Source organism: Pezoporus flaviventris, unplaced genomic scaffold (genome assembly GCF_033815535.1).
Source record: "Pezoporus flaviventris isolate CSIRO_AGI_PZ_B2104156 unplaced genomic scaffold, CSIRO_AGI_Pfla_v1 ptg000001l, whole genome shotgun sequence".
Lineage (NCBI taxonomy): Eukaryota > Metazoa > Chordata > Aves > Psittaciformes > Psittacidae > Pezoporus > Pezoporus flaviventris.
Window position 1 is genome coordinate 44,008,243 of NW_026892549.1, and position 14,484 is coordinate 44,022,726.

The window sequence follows — 14,484 nt, forward strand, 5'->3', positions numbered from 1 at the left end:
GCTAGGTTGGAAAAGACCTTTAAGATCATCAAGTCCAGCCACCACCCCAGGACTGCCAAGTCTACCACTAAATCTTGTCACTAAGGGCCTTGTCTCATGGTTTTTGAACGCTTCAGGGATGGTGACTCTACGACTTCCCTGCGCAGCCGGTTCCAATGCCTGATCACCCTCTCTGTGAAACAATTTTTCTTCATATCCAATTTAAACCTCCCATGGTGCAGCTTGAGGCCATTTCCTCTTGTCCTTGTTATTTGAGAGAAGAGGCCAGCCACCACCAGACCTCCTCACTCAGCCTCCTTTCAGGCAGTTGTAGAGAGTGATAAAGTCCACCCTGAGCCTCCTTTTCTCCAGGCAAAATAACCTGAGTTCCCTCAATCACTCCTTCTCAGACTTGTGCTCCAGACGCTTCACCAGCTTCATGGCCCTTCTCTGGACGTGCTTGAAGAAGTCAAATTGAAACTGGTCACTGAAGAAAGCTCAGGCTTATAAAGAGAACAGCAGTTTTGCTAGACTAATGCCTGAGATTTAATTTTTAAGTAGCATAAATGGTTCCCAGAGATGTGGAACAGGCCAGGCTCTTCCTTGATCCTTGTCTACATTATTGAACATGTTCTGTTAGATACTTCATACTTAGATCTCTTTATTGACCTTAGCTTTGATTTTTCATTTTGCTTTTTTTCATCTTTGTGCCTCTTCAGAGTTGCAGAAGGTCCTTCTGCAGTAGGTGTGGAACCATTGGTGGGACCATGTTATCTAGCTGTTTAATAGGATATACATCATAACAGGAAGATGAGTTAGGAGGATGCTCCCAACCAACTCCGTTAGTCACTATTCCTAATCTGATTGTAGAGATTTTTAAGAGGGCTTTCTCTCAGATGATCAGTCTACCAGAAGTCAGTCTACCAGAAAGGTGGGGAAGAGAACACCACAGACAGGATTCAGTTTTAGGTGGCTGATACAAGCTGAGGTCTTCTTCTGCTTGGATATGTAATCAATGGGTCAGCAAATTCATCAGGACAAAATTCAGGGCTGAAGCCTCATGGGCTTAAAATAGAAAGCATTGGTATTTTCATTTGAGTTGCAGAAACTGCATACTGAAGCTTTGGTCCTAAGCCTGCAATACTTCATACCTTGTAGAACCAGGCATCATTAAATTTTCAATGTTATAAGCCAAATCTCAGGAGCTATTATATCCTGTAAAGCATGCAACTTCCTTCTGGGACTTAGTTAATAAAAGTAATCTGTACTCAGATGTTTTTCTCACTGCTCTGCTGAGTGTATTAATTGTTATTGTCCTGTGCTATAGCAATTACTTTAAACCATACAGCACTTCATATGTAAGAAAGTTACTGAAGTAATTTTAACTTTATTATATATATATATGTGTATATATAAGTGTATGTTCAGGCTCAGCAGGAATGGGCCATTCTGCTTCTGATCTAAACTATTATTCTAATCTACTAATGAGTTCAGTTAACTCAGTTCCAGACTCCCAACAGTGGTAGCTCTGTGCAGGACAAAGAACCCATATTATCTGGTGGGAATGAGAATAAATATAACCACACGAGCTAATTCCAGCCTCCACTGCCATTTGATTCAGTGATAGGCTACCTTTACTCCTTATGGATTAGCTTCCCGGAACCTGAAGAGTTGAAAAGACCGTCTTTGTGTGCTTATTTTTAAATGTTCTAGTGAAGATTTAGACTACAGAATACTGGTCATGCTATTTAAAACCTGATTATCTTTGCAGTTTGCCATGCAAAAGAGTTTACTATGAAAGTACTAGTGGTGACTACAATGTCTCTCTGCCACACAGTAAATATTTTAATTATTTTTTCTTTTAGTGGGGAAGTGTCAAAATTTAAAACAGCACTACACATAATATTGTCCAACTAAGAAGTAGAAGCTGAGCTTATCATTTCACACAGACCACTAGGTTCAAAACTGCATCACTTGAAGTCTGAATTTCATGGAGACTATATGAGTCCAAGGAAGAGAAATTAAAAACAAAATCAAACACTATAAACCAAAATGAAGAATACGGGGAATAAAATGCAAGCCACTAAAAACAGAAGAAGTTGAAAAGTATTTCATTAAAGTAACTCGATGTTTAACTATTAGTTGTAGCATGAGTAGTATGGGCAAGAAAATTTGTTTTATATGTCTACATACATATACTTCAGAAATACAGCTATAGGTATGGAGAGATGATACACATAAAATGTATGCTTAATGCACAATTATATAAGGAATGCTACCAAAATCTGGTAGGTTTACAAACTGAGGTTGCGGTGGAGAACAGAAGTATTCAATAAATCAGAGAAAACAAGATACGTGTCTCAGGTATTTCATTTCTGTCTTAGTACAGTGAAAAATCAGATTATTCTGCAAAATACTGGATGCAATAAATAAGTAAGATTAAACACTGTTGCATAAAGCAAAAGCTTCATGCATATACTGAAGAAGAATTTGGGAAAATCAATAATCACCATTTTGCCTCTAGGGTTAAAAAAGTAGCCTAAGGACTATGAAAACCTTCAAAACCGCTATAAAACAATATATGTTTATTTTCATTTAGGCAGTTTAACAATCCTGCAGTCAAGTCCTATGAGGGCAATTAGCTTACTTAAAGATTTGCTTACAGCAAAAATAATGCACCTGTTACTGCCAAAGCCTATGTATTTTCAGGTGTACCAGTTTTCTCTTTGATTGAAATGTCTGTTACTCGCCTTGATGCTCCCACACAGAGGCAGGAAACTGGATTCCTCATTGTAAGAATACTATTCATTTCCAGAGGCTGCCTCAGTTTAGAAACTAAATAAACCTCACAATATATTCACTGTCCTGGTGCTACTGCTCAGAAAGAGCTATGAATACTATACCCATTTAATCACAGTGTTTGGGAAGTGTATGGAAGGAATAATTGATGGTTTATGTCCTTGTCCCCTATGCAGCTTTGACACAGCTTCCGTAGTTATTAATGCAAAATGCATGCTTAAGTTCTGACCACACAGCATCCTGTTACAGCAGAGAGAGCGCTGTGATCTTCCAATGCTTCCCAAGCACCTGAGATGTGCTAAGATTTACATCTAAAACTATTGCTGAAAAATTAAATTTTATGGCCTCTGTTGCAGTAACATGAGCCCAAAGATAATTTTGTTCAGCATTTCTTGTATCTATCAACATAAGAACCTGTTTCAATTTAACCAGAAATATGACTGTAAACTAATGTGAATCCCCAAACTGACCCTTGATTCAATGTCAAGGAAGCTGGATTAACGTAAGTCAGCCAGCAAAACTGATATAAATATATCCACAGTGGCATACTAACTACCGGTATTCTAAAATATTTAACTTAGAATCATAGAATCATAGAATGGTTAGGGTTGGAAAGGACCTTAAGATCATCTAGTTCCAACCCCCCTGCCATGGGCAGGGACACCTCACACTAAACCGTATCACCCAAGGCTTCATTCAACCTGCTCTTGAACGCTGCCAGGGATGGAGCATTCACAGCTTCCCTGGGCAACCCATACCAGTGCCTCACCACCCTTACAATAAAAAACTTCCTCCTTAGATCCAATCTAAACTTTCCCTGTTTAAGTTTTAACCCGTTACCCCTTGTCCTATCACTACAGTCCCTAATGAAGAGTCCCTCCCCAGCATCCCTATAGGCCCTCTTCAGATACTGCAAGGCTGCTATGAGGTCTTCACGCAGCCTTCTCTTCCCCAGGATGAACAGCCCCAACTTCCTCAGCCTGTCTTCATACGGGAGGTGCTCCAGTCCCCTGATCATCCTCGTGGCCCTTCTCTGGACTTGTTCCAACAATTCTATGTCCTTTTTATGCTGAGGACACCAGAACTGTACACAATACTCCAGGTGAGGTCTCATGAGAGCAGAGTAAAGGGGCAGATCACCTCCTTCGACCTGCTGGTCACACTCCTTTTGATGCAGCCCAGGATACAGTTGGCTTTCTGGGCTGCAAGCGCACACTGAAGCCGGCTCATGTTCATTTTCTCATCGACCAGCACCCCCAAGTCCTTCTCTGCAGGGCTGCTCTGAATCTCTTCTCTGCCCAGCCTGTAGCTGTGCCTTAAATTCATTCAGTTTTCTAATGAAGCCCATGTCCCCTGGAAGTCACGTAAGACGGTTCACCCAAGACTGCTCAGTTAAGCTTAATTTAACTGAATCTGTAAACAACTTCAAAATACAGGAGCCCTTTTGAAGTCACTGAGGTTCCCAGTGCTTTTCAAGTTGCGTATTTAACTTGGGATCACTAGAAACACTTTCGAAACCATCCCCAAGAACTATATTGCAGCTGGGATACTGCTCAGGAAAGTCTTCGCTGTTACCACAGTTTTGTCAGTGCTTCATAGAACTGGACAAGCATGCACCCTAACAGCAGGACACCTGTATAAGCAATCCTGCCAACCTAGTCTGTAATATAATCTCTGAAAAATGGACCACTGCTCCAAATCCCCAGCAGGGAAGGTTTATTGTGTGAATCACAAACATCAAAGAAAATAAATAGGAAAAAGCTAGAGCAGCACTTTAACCTCTCTATCAAATATGTAGATTGAGAGTAACGTACATGAAGTAATCAGTGTGATGGCAGACTTCTTAAATATAGCATGGAACCAAGATATACACTGCATGCTCCAGCAGTATTGAAGAACCTTTGGCAGATATCTTTACAAGACCATTCTGCTTAGAAAATCTTAAGGAGGCCAGTAAGCTAGCTAGTTAACTTTAATATAGTACATGTCTTACAACTCTTTCAAGAAACCAAATACTCTGAACTTTTGATTTAATTGGAGTCAACCCACATTAAAGATGATTGCCAGCAATACTGCCAGTAACAATAATCATAAACAAAGCATCAAACGTTATAAAATAAATCACAGCTTTTCATGAATTTATGTATTTATAGGCCAGATAAGAATATTCTGACTCATCTCCATGAGCATTTCATTCCAAAACAGCCCACTTTTTTCAGTGATACATTACTCAGCACGATTATTGGTATGTGGCCTGTGGGGGAAAGAAAATCCATCCTTCAGAAAACTTTTATTATTTTATACTGTGAACATTAATAATAAGCAAGGCAAACTCTTCAGATGATGCTTACATCTGATCTTTGGAATCTTCTTTGCTTTAACCTTGTCACTAAAGGACAATTTGTTTACATACAATTCTTCTGATGTGCAGAGATTTTCAGCTCACAGCAGCTACAATTGCATGCAAAGACCAGATTTCTAAAATGTGATTCTCAATCTACTTTTCTTTTTCTTTATTTCCCCCTGAGACTTACCTGGTTTCATCAATATAAACTGCCTCCAGCACAGACGCTGCATATTCAATATTCTTTTTTAAATCCACCACATTAATGTCACCCTTCTCCAGCTGCTTTACCAAGCATCTTAATCTGTGAAAACAAAAGAAAATAAAAATATCAGTGGGTTGCTTATATGAAATTTTAGTGACTGCAGTTTCCATTTGAAGTATTGGAACCAACACAATAGCCAATGTAGAAGCAAAAGACGATCACTGCATCTCTTGTCTTCCGTTTGAAATGGGTTTAGAACACACATAATGGCCAGTTGTACATTTTTACAGCTTGCTAAATTTGTAAGATCTGTTAAGAAAAGGCATATACTTTCCAGTAAGACAGAGAGGACTCAGTAACTGCCATCAGAGTGACCTCATATTAATTCGTGACATTACTACTATGCCTGAGTCTCTATTTTGTTTAAATAATAAATAAAACTTTGCAAGTAGTTTTTCTGTGCTTAGGTTGATTATATTTTTTTAATACCCACTGTAGGCTGGTTTTGCTTCATTTAAATGTCTCATTTTCATTTAGGCTTCCAGTATGTTTTAGCTGCAGAATTTGTATTTCTTATTAGTGTGAGCTAATGTGGTGCACCATTGTTTCCATGTTTACAGAAAATTCATCATTATACCAGATGAAAGTGGTGCCTATGGCATTAGAAAAATTCATAATATTTTCCCAAGTGTACTCTTACTTTTACATTACAAACACGGATAGGCCCAAAGGGGATTTTGTAATGCATCAACTCATGCCTCTGTAGCAATACATTTATACAGATAAACTCCTTGAATACCAGATTTTTCCTAAAGTCTCTGATGAACACTTCTGACATTGCTCAACTTAACCATACAGAGTAGTTACACCACTGAGGTGAAATGAAAATCTAATCAGTAACTGCGTAGAGCTGTGACTTAATAGATGCTTGAAGCACAGGTATTTTCCTTCTTTCTGTGCTATATCTCTGAGTTGAAATAATCTATGGGTTTGTATCATGTAAGATAAAGATTTCTGTAAGAAAAGACACATCATTATTTCAACATAATTTTCATCAAATAATCATTTTTACATAGATGAAATGTGAAAAAATCATGGGAAACAGTGAGTTGAAATTCAGCATGAAATTGAAAGAGCATGTATAAGATACAATATGCTATATAACATGTTATACACACTATATATTATTTTTATTGGTCATATACAATATTTGACTTGACCTAATTAAAATGTATGAATTTTAAAAATGCAGTGATATTCAAAACAAATCTTTTATAAAATTGGGATTATAGTTCTGTCATGAAATCACTTTCATGACTTTTCTTTATATTTATTTGGCCTAGGGATGATTATGTCCAAACTTGCAAGGATAATTTTAGCAAATGGAGCTTTAAGACCAGCCTTCTCAGTTCTCTGAAGTCTTAATTCAACTCAAATTAGCATAGAACATAACACAAATAAAGCTCTTAGCAACCATATTTACTCAGTATTTTATACAGTGCATCACGTATCAATGGAATGGAAAATTAAGTGTTAAAAAAATTTCTCAGAGGAGTGAAGTGGGTGGACGAAATACTGTGGACACACATCTCCTACATAGAAATAACCTTATGCATGGCGAGCCAGGTCCAGTACATAACTCCTTCCAATTCAGAGGTACCTATAAACCGAAGAAGCCAATTCATAGACACGCACCTTGCAGTACTCAAAACACACACTGTAACTCTCCTGAGATGTCTGCTCCTCATTGATGCACACAAACATGCATACAGCCCCTCTCGAACAGCAATACCAAAATGAGGTGAGTCTGCCAGCATCATCACTGCTACTTGCAAATAGCCTTCTACCACTTGCACTGTTATCTCCATGTTTAACTGAGCATGCCTCTGAATGGCAGTTTCCAAAGTGGAAGCATAGATGAATTAAAAATGCACAGTGTGGAGCAATATTAGCTCAAAATAGTTTCAAGTTATGCGATTTCCAGTGGTTCTACTTTTTCTCAAGGCACAGACCAGATGACAGATAAGTGGGATCATTTTTATGCTTGTGGTAGGAAAGGAGCCCCTGGGGGAGACTTTAAGCCACTATAACCTTCCAATATCTCACTGCATAGGTGGCAGACAACCTATATAAGTTGCCCCTTGTAGTTCATATTCTAGGAGGATTGTAGAACACAATAACAGACTGGGCAATTTGGAAAAGCTTCTCAGGCAAAGTTAAAGTGATTCTGAAGAGATTTACAGAATCAGAAAAGGAAATAAAATCTATACAATTCAATGATGCCCAGTGACCCTGTCATCTCAAGTATCCACACTTTGCAGACATGTCCTCAAGGGTGTCTGTAGCTCACCCAGAGCAGATCCATCATAGAACCACAGGATAATTTTGGTTGGAAGAGACCTTCACCTGATTCAAGCTCTTGTTCAAAGCAGGGCCCACCTCAAACTTAGGTATAAATTCAAAGATAGATCAAATTTCTCGGAGGCCTTCCACTTGAGCTCTGAATGCATGGAGATTTCACAAACCCTCTGGGCAACCAGTTTCAATGTTTAATCAGCCTCATGGTGGATTATTTTTTCCCATTATCTGACTGGAATGTCCTTTGTGGCAACCTGTGCCCAGTGGCCCCCAACCTTTGCTGTGCACTTCCAAGAAAAGAATGTCTCTACGGTACAACTTCCCACTAGGAAGACTGACACAGATAAAATCTTTCCATAGTGCTGCTGATCAGACACTTGTCAGGTGATAATCATAAGATCTACTACAGAAATTAGAAAAATGGACTTTCAATGCAGCAAAATTAAGTGGCTTATAAAAGTATATGAATGATCTGAATATATTCAACAAACTATGCATTGAAGTGAAATAGCCACAGAGTTCAAAAGCTGACATTTCAGTAATTAAACTAACATTTCAGTAAAGGATAAATATGTCAATTTATATGACAAACTAACAAATGTTAAAGTACTCACAGGCCAGCATACTGCAAGACAAAGAAAATTGTGAAAAAGGGCAAGGAAAAGTAACAAAAAGGAATTATTTAGTACTCCAGCTGTGTCAGACCGGACTTTTATTTATTTGTTTTCTTTAATTAAATGTGATATATTGAAAACAAACATGAGAAATACCATTAGAAAGGCTGAAATGCTACTTGAAATTAGAACTAATTGTATTACCCTTCCTGTGAACTGCGCTACTAAAAAATATTAGCAACAAAAAAAAAACACAAAAACCTGTAGGGGCCACTTTCTGAAATGGATGAATGGATTGTTGGAACTGTTTCAAGGTGCAAAGAAAACTGTATGCAGAGTTAATATGACACAACATGAAAGAAAGAGATTTATAGGGAAAAAGAAACAGATTATTTCTCTCAAGATAACTGAAATCTGCATTTTAAATGCATTTTAAAAGTAGCAGCCCCAGTTTGTAAAGGAGAAAGAGACATCTGCAATTAATAAAGGGAATGGGTGGAGAACCATCTTCTCTCATATTGGGTAAACACCACTAACATTGCTGTGGAATTAAATGCTTTTATGGACAATTCAAATGCACTTTGCTCCTGTCTATCTTTAACAGTGCCATCTGTGAAGTTACTAGGACTAGTGTTTCCCCAGTCTTGACCTCCCCATGCAGCTGATGCCTACGCACAACTGTGGGCACTAAGCTTTAATGCCCACCCAGCAACACAGGAAAGCCAGGATTAAAATAAGGATTTTCTCCTGGAGTAGCCAAAGCAGCTGTGTTCTTGGTTAACAATATCAAAACATGTTCTTGTTTAACAATGTCAAAACCACAAGTCAATTGTTTCCACCTTCCTTATTAAAATTCTCTCATGTTTGAATTAAAGTTTTGATAAATCTGCTGTAACTTTGAGGGTACCAAATTAGCTGAGGGTAGATTTTAGGTTATTTGAGAATGCTTCCTATGACAGTTTCAGTAACTACAGGAAAAAAAATGAAGATAAGGAATCAGTGATTAAAAAAGACTTTTTGCAATGTCATCATGATGAGAAAATGTTTTCCTTTATGGAAAGAAGAAAACAAGAGAATATGTTTGCAAATACTGAATAATTGTCCTAAACTGAGACTAACAAGATAAAGAAAGGTGCCAGGGGTGGGATTACTCAAAAAGGGAGGCTGCAAGGTAGAGACACACAATTTGGACAATTTAAATTTCAGATTTTAAAGATCTTTAAAGCCTCTTCTTTGTCCAAGGAGAAACAAATTACCAGTGCTTGCTGAGAATAAATGAGAGTTAAAGGTGCAGGTTAATAGTCTTCAAGAACAAGAAGAGAAAAATTCAGCCTGAAGTTAACTTTGAACCTGAGAAAAAGACCCAGTGTCTGCTTTCCCAAAGGCTGCCTTTATCTATCTGCCATCTGAGTCTCCCACCATCGAGCACTGCAAACAAACAGCTTTTTAATTTACACATGTGGACTTCACTTTAAACTGGTTTGGAAAATTTGTGCCAAAAAAACCCAGCTTTTGGCACATATCATATTAAAGGAGAAATTAAATAAGTGATAAAAAATAAACTGTAAACTAGCCCTGCTTCCTGTTGTATTTTTCAATTAATGGAAGCCACTGTTGAAGATGGACAACGAACATAGTAATTCTTTGAAAGTAAAAAACACATGCTAATACTAATTACAGAAAAATCATTATTAATATTCAACAATCATAATGACATCTTAAAAATTATCTGTGTTGGTTAAGACAACTCCAATTACAAGTTGTAAATCATTATGTTCCCGTGAACTAGTTGAGAAAAGCCTAACTGTGCCAAATGTTTTAATTCCTTGAAAACATTATGAGCAAATACTGACAATGTGTTAAAAAGTTTAAGGACAGAAAAAATATTATTCTCTGTAAACAGCTGTTTCATGTTTTATTTGAGCTATTTAGTACTTCGTAATAAAATTAAATGAATAATTTTAATCCTTATTATGCAAGTGAATTGACCTTCTAAATGAACATTATAAACTAAAAATGGGCTGGCTGATGTGTAATATGAAATTAAAAGTAAAAAGGAGACAATATGGTTAGTTACAGTTTAAATACCAGGAGTTTTTGCAAATTTTGGTGAAGTGGGGAATTTTCCTCTAAAACTATTTGGAATTAATACTGGAAGCCAGTTTTGCTACCTGCAGTGAGTCTTATAATAATCAGTTGAAAACTGTGGAGAGTAATGCTCACCCAGTAGTTCCTCATCTATCAAAGGCAGAAGTTACATCCTCACTCAAACATGAACACTAAAAATGGGAAAATACCCAGCAAGTCCAAATCATTAACAATGGGAAGTTCAGCTCATCTATTTAAAACAACCCAATCCCAGAATCCAAGTTGTTTTACATATCTACATATTTGAAATTCAGGAAGGTACCTGAATTAAGGAGAAATCCAAAATGGGAATAGCAAAACTTCTATCTTAGAAAAGTCACAACAAATAAAACACATCTCTATTTCACTTGAATTCTAAAATTCCCTACATAAATTGCCAAGATTCTAATTATTTTTATGTGAATTGGTATAAGTTGAATTTTACACTTTTCCATTAAGATGCATCTAAATACACCATTCCCTCCAATAAATACTTTATAATAATGTATATCAGAAATTAAATAGAAATGTAATAGTAAAAATAGTCCGAGATGGAATTAGAATACTGACTATGAAAAAGCAAAATTCCAGATACAGTTATAATATTTGTAATACATGGCTATGAAAGACTACATCCGATCGTACAAATAGAAGAGAGATACTGGAGAAATATCCAGATTATGGTAATTCCTTTGGGTAGCCACTCTTGTTCCCCTGCTCCTACCTGCAGTTACAAAGTGGCCAGCTAACATGGCTTCCAAATGGTTAAACTTTATTTCAAGGTTTTGTTTCATTATGGTAGGTAAAAACATGCTAATACAGTCACATTTTGCCAGGCAAGGCAAGGACAGCATATCAGTGGAGAGCAAGGAACAGAACTGACAACTCTTGACTTAGACCTTGATGTATGTTTCACTTCCCTGAAACCATAAAAAATGCAGTTTCAAATGCAGTTACATAAAACTTCTTCTAATTGAAGGTGCTCTCTCTCATTTTGGATACAGAGAAATGCAAGCAAGATACATTAAATTTTCAGGGCTGCAGATGTGTTTTATGAAATCAGTTCTTAGTCACTGCCGTGTCTGAGCATATGCACAGGAAGCCTTGTGGTTGCTAAGGGTTTCACGAATCACATTCATTTCATGATTATTTTAAGCATATGAGTGGTACACACTGATCTGTAATTATGATTAAGTCATTAGAAAATAAATATTGAATATGCTGGTAATTCAGCCAAATTTTGATATACCAAAACTTCAATCCCATATTGAAGAATTAAGAAAGAAGTTATGCAGCTATATGACACACACTGATATTTACACTTTCTTACTGATAAAACTCTGCATTTTCATGGTGATAGAATTGCTTGGCTTTTCAAATATTGACCATGTTTATACAAGATGAAGTGGGTTTCCTTCAGGCAGGCATTCTCTATTAGACTTCATTTTACCTTAACTCATACTATAAATTTATCATTAAGCACCCTAATACTGTATAAATATTTAAGTCTCATTTAGTAACAGTTTCAAGTGTGTTTAAAGACTTAATCAAAATTCAGTCAAAATTCCTAAGTTTTCTGTAGCACCTAGCTTAAATCACAGAAAGCCCTGGAGTCTTACACACCTTCCAGCTGAAACCATTAACTCACACAAGTCTCACCTTTTTTTGTGTACACCCAAGAATAAAACCCATTTCAGCCAAGCTTAAAGTATCTTTCAAACTTTTCTCTTGTTCCTGCTAATGAACCATCATTAATGCTAATTTGGTTCCTCTGTTCAATTGTTTTCCAGGTTGAAGCTTAAATAAAAAAATCTTCGAACTTCAAATTAATTACTGTGTATATACATTCAGGTATTTTATCTGTCTTCTGCTAGATCTGATAAGTAACCAACTAGTCTTTCCTTACCCTAAATTCTATGACAATTTCTATAGCCCCAATGTCCATTTCCATCACCTCATATTCCCATTGCACAGTCTATGAAAACAAATATAAATAATGTACAATCTGTAGGACTGATCTGTAAATTGCAAATTATCCTTCCAATGGCTTTTGTTGAATATTTATTTTTGTCTGAACATTGAAATTAAATCTTTAAGGCTCTCCTGAATTGCATATACATTACATAGAGTGCTAGCTAAAGCTATTCATCTTAAAGTTGCTAAATACTTGAACAGTCTGTATGTCTCGAAGTCTTCATCATAATGTAGCTAAATTCACTATCAACAACAATCTGGGAAATCAAATGTAAACTCATCACCTGCCAAAAATCATGCTTGAAGATGATGAAAGACTTTCAGGACATCTTACTCGCTGAAGCAAGTAAAACACAGAAAAAGCACATACTCCTTAGCCATTTAAAAAGCTTTATTTTTCCTGAAGACAGCAGCTTTGAGGACAGTGATTGAAGAAGCTGCTAAAAGACAGAGCTTAAACCTCAAAATTTTCCAAAGTAGTCCACCCATTATTAAAAAAATTAAAACAAAAAGATTCCATGGCAGAAGAATATTTGTAAATAGATTACCTCACACTCACATTTGAGTGCTAGCTCTACATGACAGCAAAATACTTGTATCCAAACTTCTGTGCCTCTGGAAATCATCAGGCCACTGGACCTGATACATCTCACTGCTTCAGAGGAACTCTCTTAGCCCCACCTTACAGTTCCCAGTCATCACAACTGCATCTCCCATACTTGTAAGAAACACCATGACCTACTTCTGCCTCAGGGATGGTCAGAGAGTCATGGGAGATGTTTGCTGTTTTAAAGGCATTCCTCCTAGAAGGCATTTCTCCAGTTTAAAGTGTTATGTCACAATCCCTCTTCCCTTCACACAACCCAGATGTTTTTAATATGATTGTGATGCACTAATTATTTGATCTCATGATAAAACCAAGCAAATGGAGTCTTTCTTGTCAGCAACTAGATAAATTAAATGGTCTTAAAATGTTTTTCTTCTCCCTCTCATGTTCCTTCTGTTGCCACTAACATGCAGTGGCATCTTACCAACTTATCAATTATCACAAAATGATAAGGGTTTGAAAATGGATCTTTCGTTACCTTTCTTTTATTCTCTTTCTCCTCTTATTCACCCTGAAGTCATTGGTATACCCATCCTGAATCAATGTGCTGAGCATGTCCTTCATCCCTTAGGACCAAAAACTCTGGTTTGAAGAATGTTGATACTCATCCTTTGAAAACTGCATGCAAATTATTAGAAAGTCCTTATAAAAACACTAAGAACAAGCTATCATGTAAAAAGTCAACTGATGTTCTTTCATTTAAGACTGCATTAACCATAACTGGCAACTTTGTACGGAAAATTTTTTATAGACTACTACTAAGAATTTATGTTACTGTCATTGTGAAGGATTTTGAAAGCCTTTTTGGTGCAATTTATGCAGCTCTTAAGGACAGAAGATTGGTAAGTGTTCTGCACTAAAAATATCATTATTGCCCAATGATCAAATAATCTTCATCTATGACACTTATCATCCTTTACGTATCCTTTTCTCTACTTGATTAAGTCACATATGAGCAAACAGCCCAGGAAATGTCCTTCATTAATAGTAAAATAATGACACATTGTTCTGTAATTTCTCTGTGGAATCAAAACTACATTACATACTATATATTCTGTATATAATTACTATTTTGATTTCCCCAAGATAGAAATTAGACTCAGGACAGAATTTCCTTGCTGCACACCACAGGTCAACAGATATAAATGTTCAGACATGGTGCCACAGCTATCTCTCTGTGCCCCATTTCATCCCTTTCTGTAGAAATTATGCCCACCTCCATGACTGACAGTACAAGTGTTTGTGTAACAATATGTCTCCAACCTGGTACTGCCAAAACAATCTGATTCACTACCCAGATATTTTGTACAATCATGGAATGGTTTGGGTTGGAAGGGACCTTAAAGATGATCTAGTTTCAACTCTCCTGCCATTGGCACTGCACCTTCCACTAGAAGGGAACTGTTTCCACAGAATAAGATTAGGGGTCATGTGTATGTGCAGTTATGCTGCCAGAAGAATCAGGGTAATTGGTTTA

The 14,484-nt window shown here is 36.9% G+C and overlaps 1 protein-coding gene across 7 annotated transcripts in view; it reads right to left on the reverse strand.

The window, feature by feature from the left end:
• PDE1A (phosphodiesterase 1A) overlaps positions 1–14,484 on the reverse strand; it is a 157,201-nt gene that overhangs the window by 58,648 nt on the left and 84,069 nt on the right. For all 7 annotated transcript variants that reach the window (XM_061455098.1, XM_061455089.1, XM_061455123.1 and 4 more), the window contains one exon: positions 5,313–5,426. In XM_061455098.1, the coding sequence (XP_061311082.1) occupies positions 5,313–5,426 (114 nt within the window). The remainder of the gene's footprint in view (positions 1–5,312; positions 5,427–14,484) is intronic.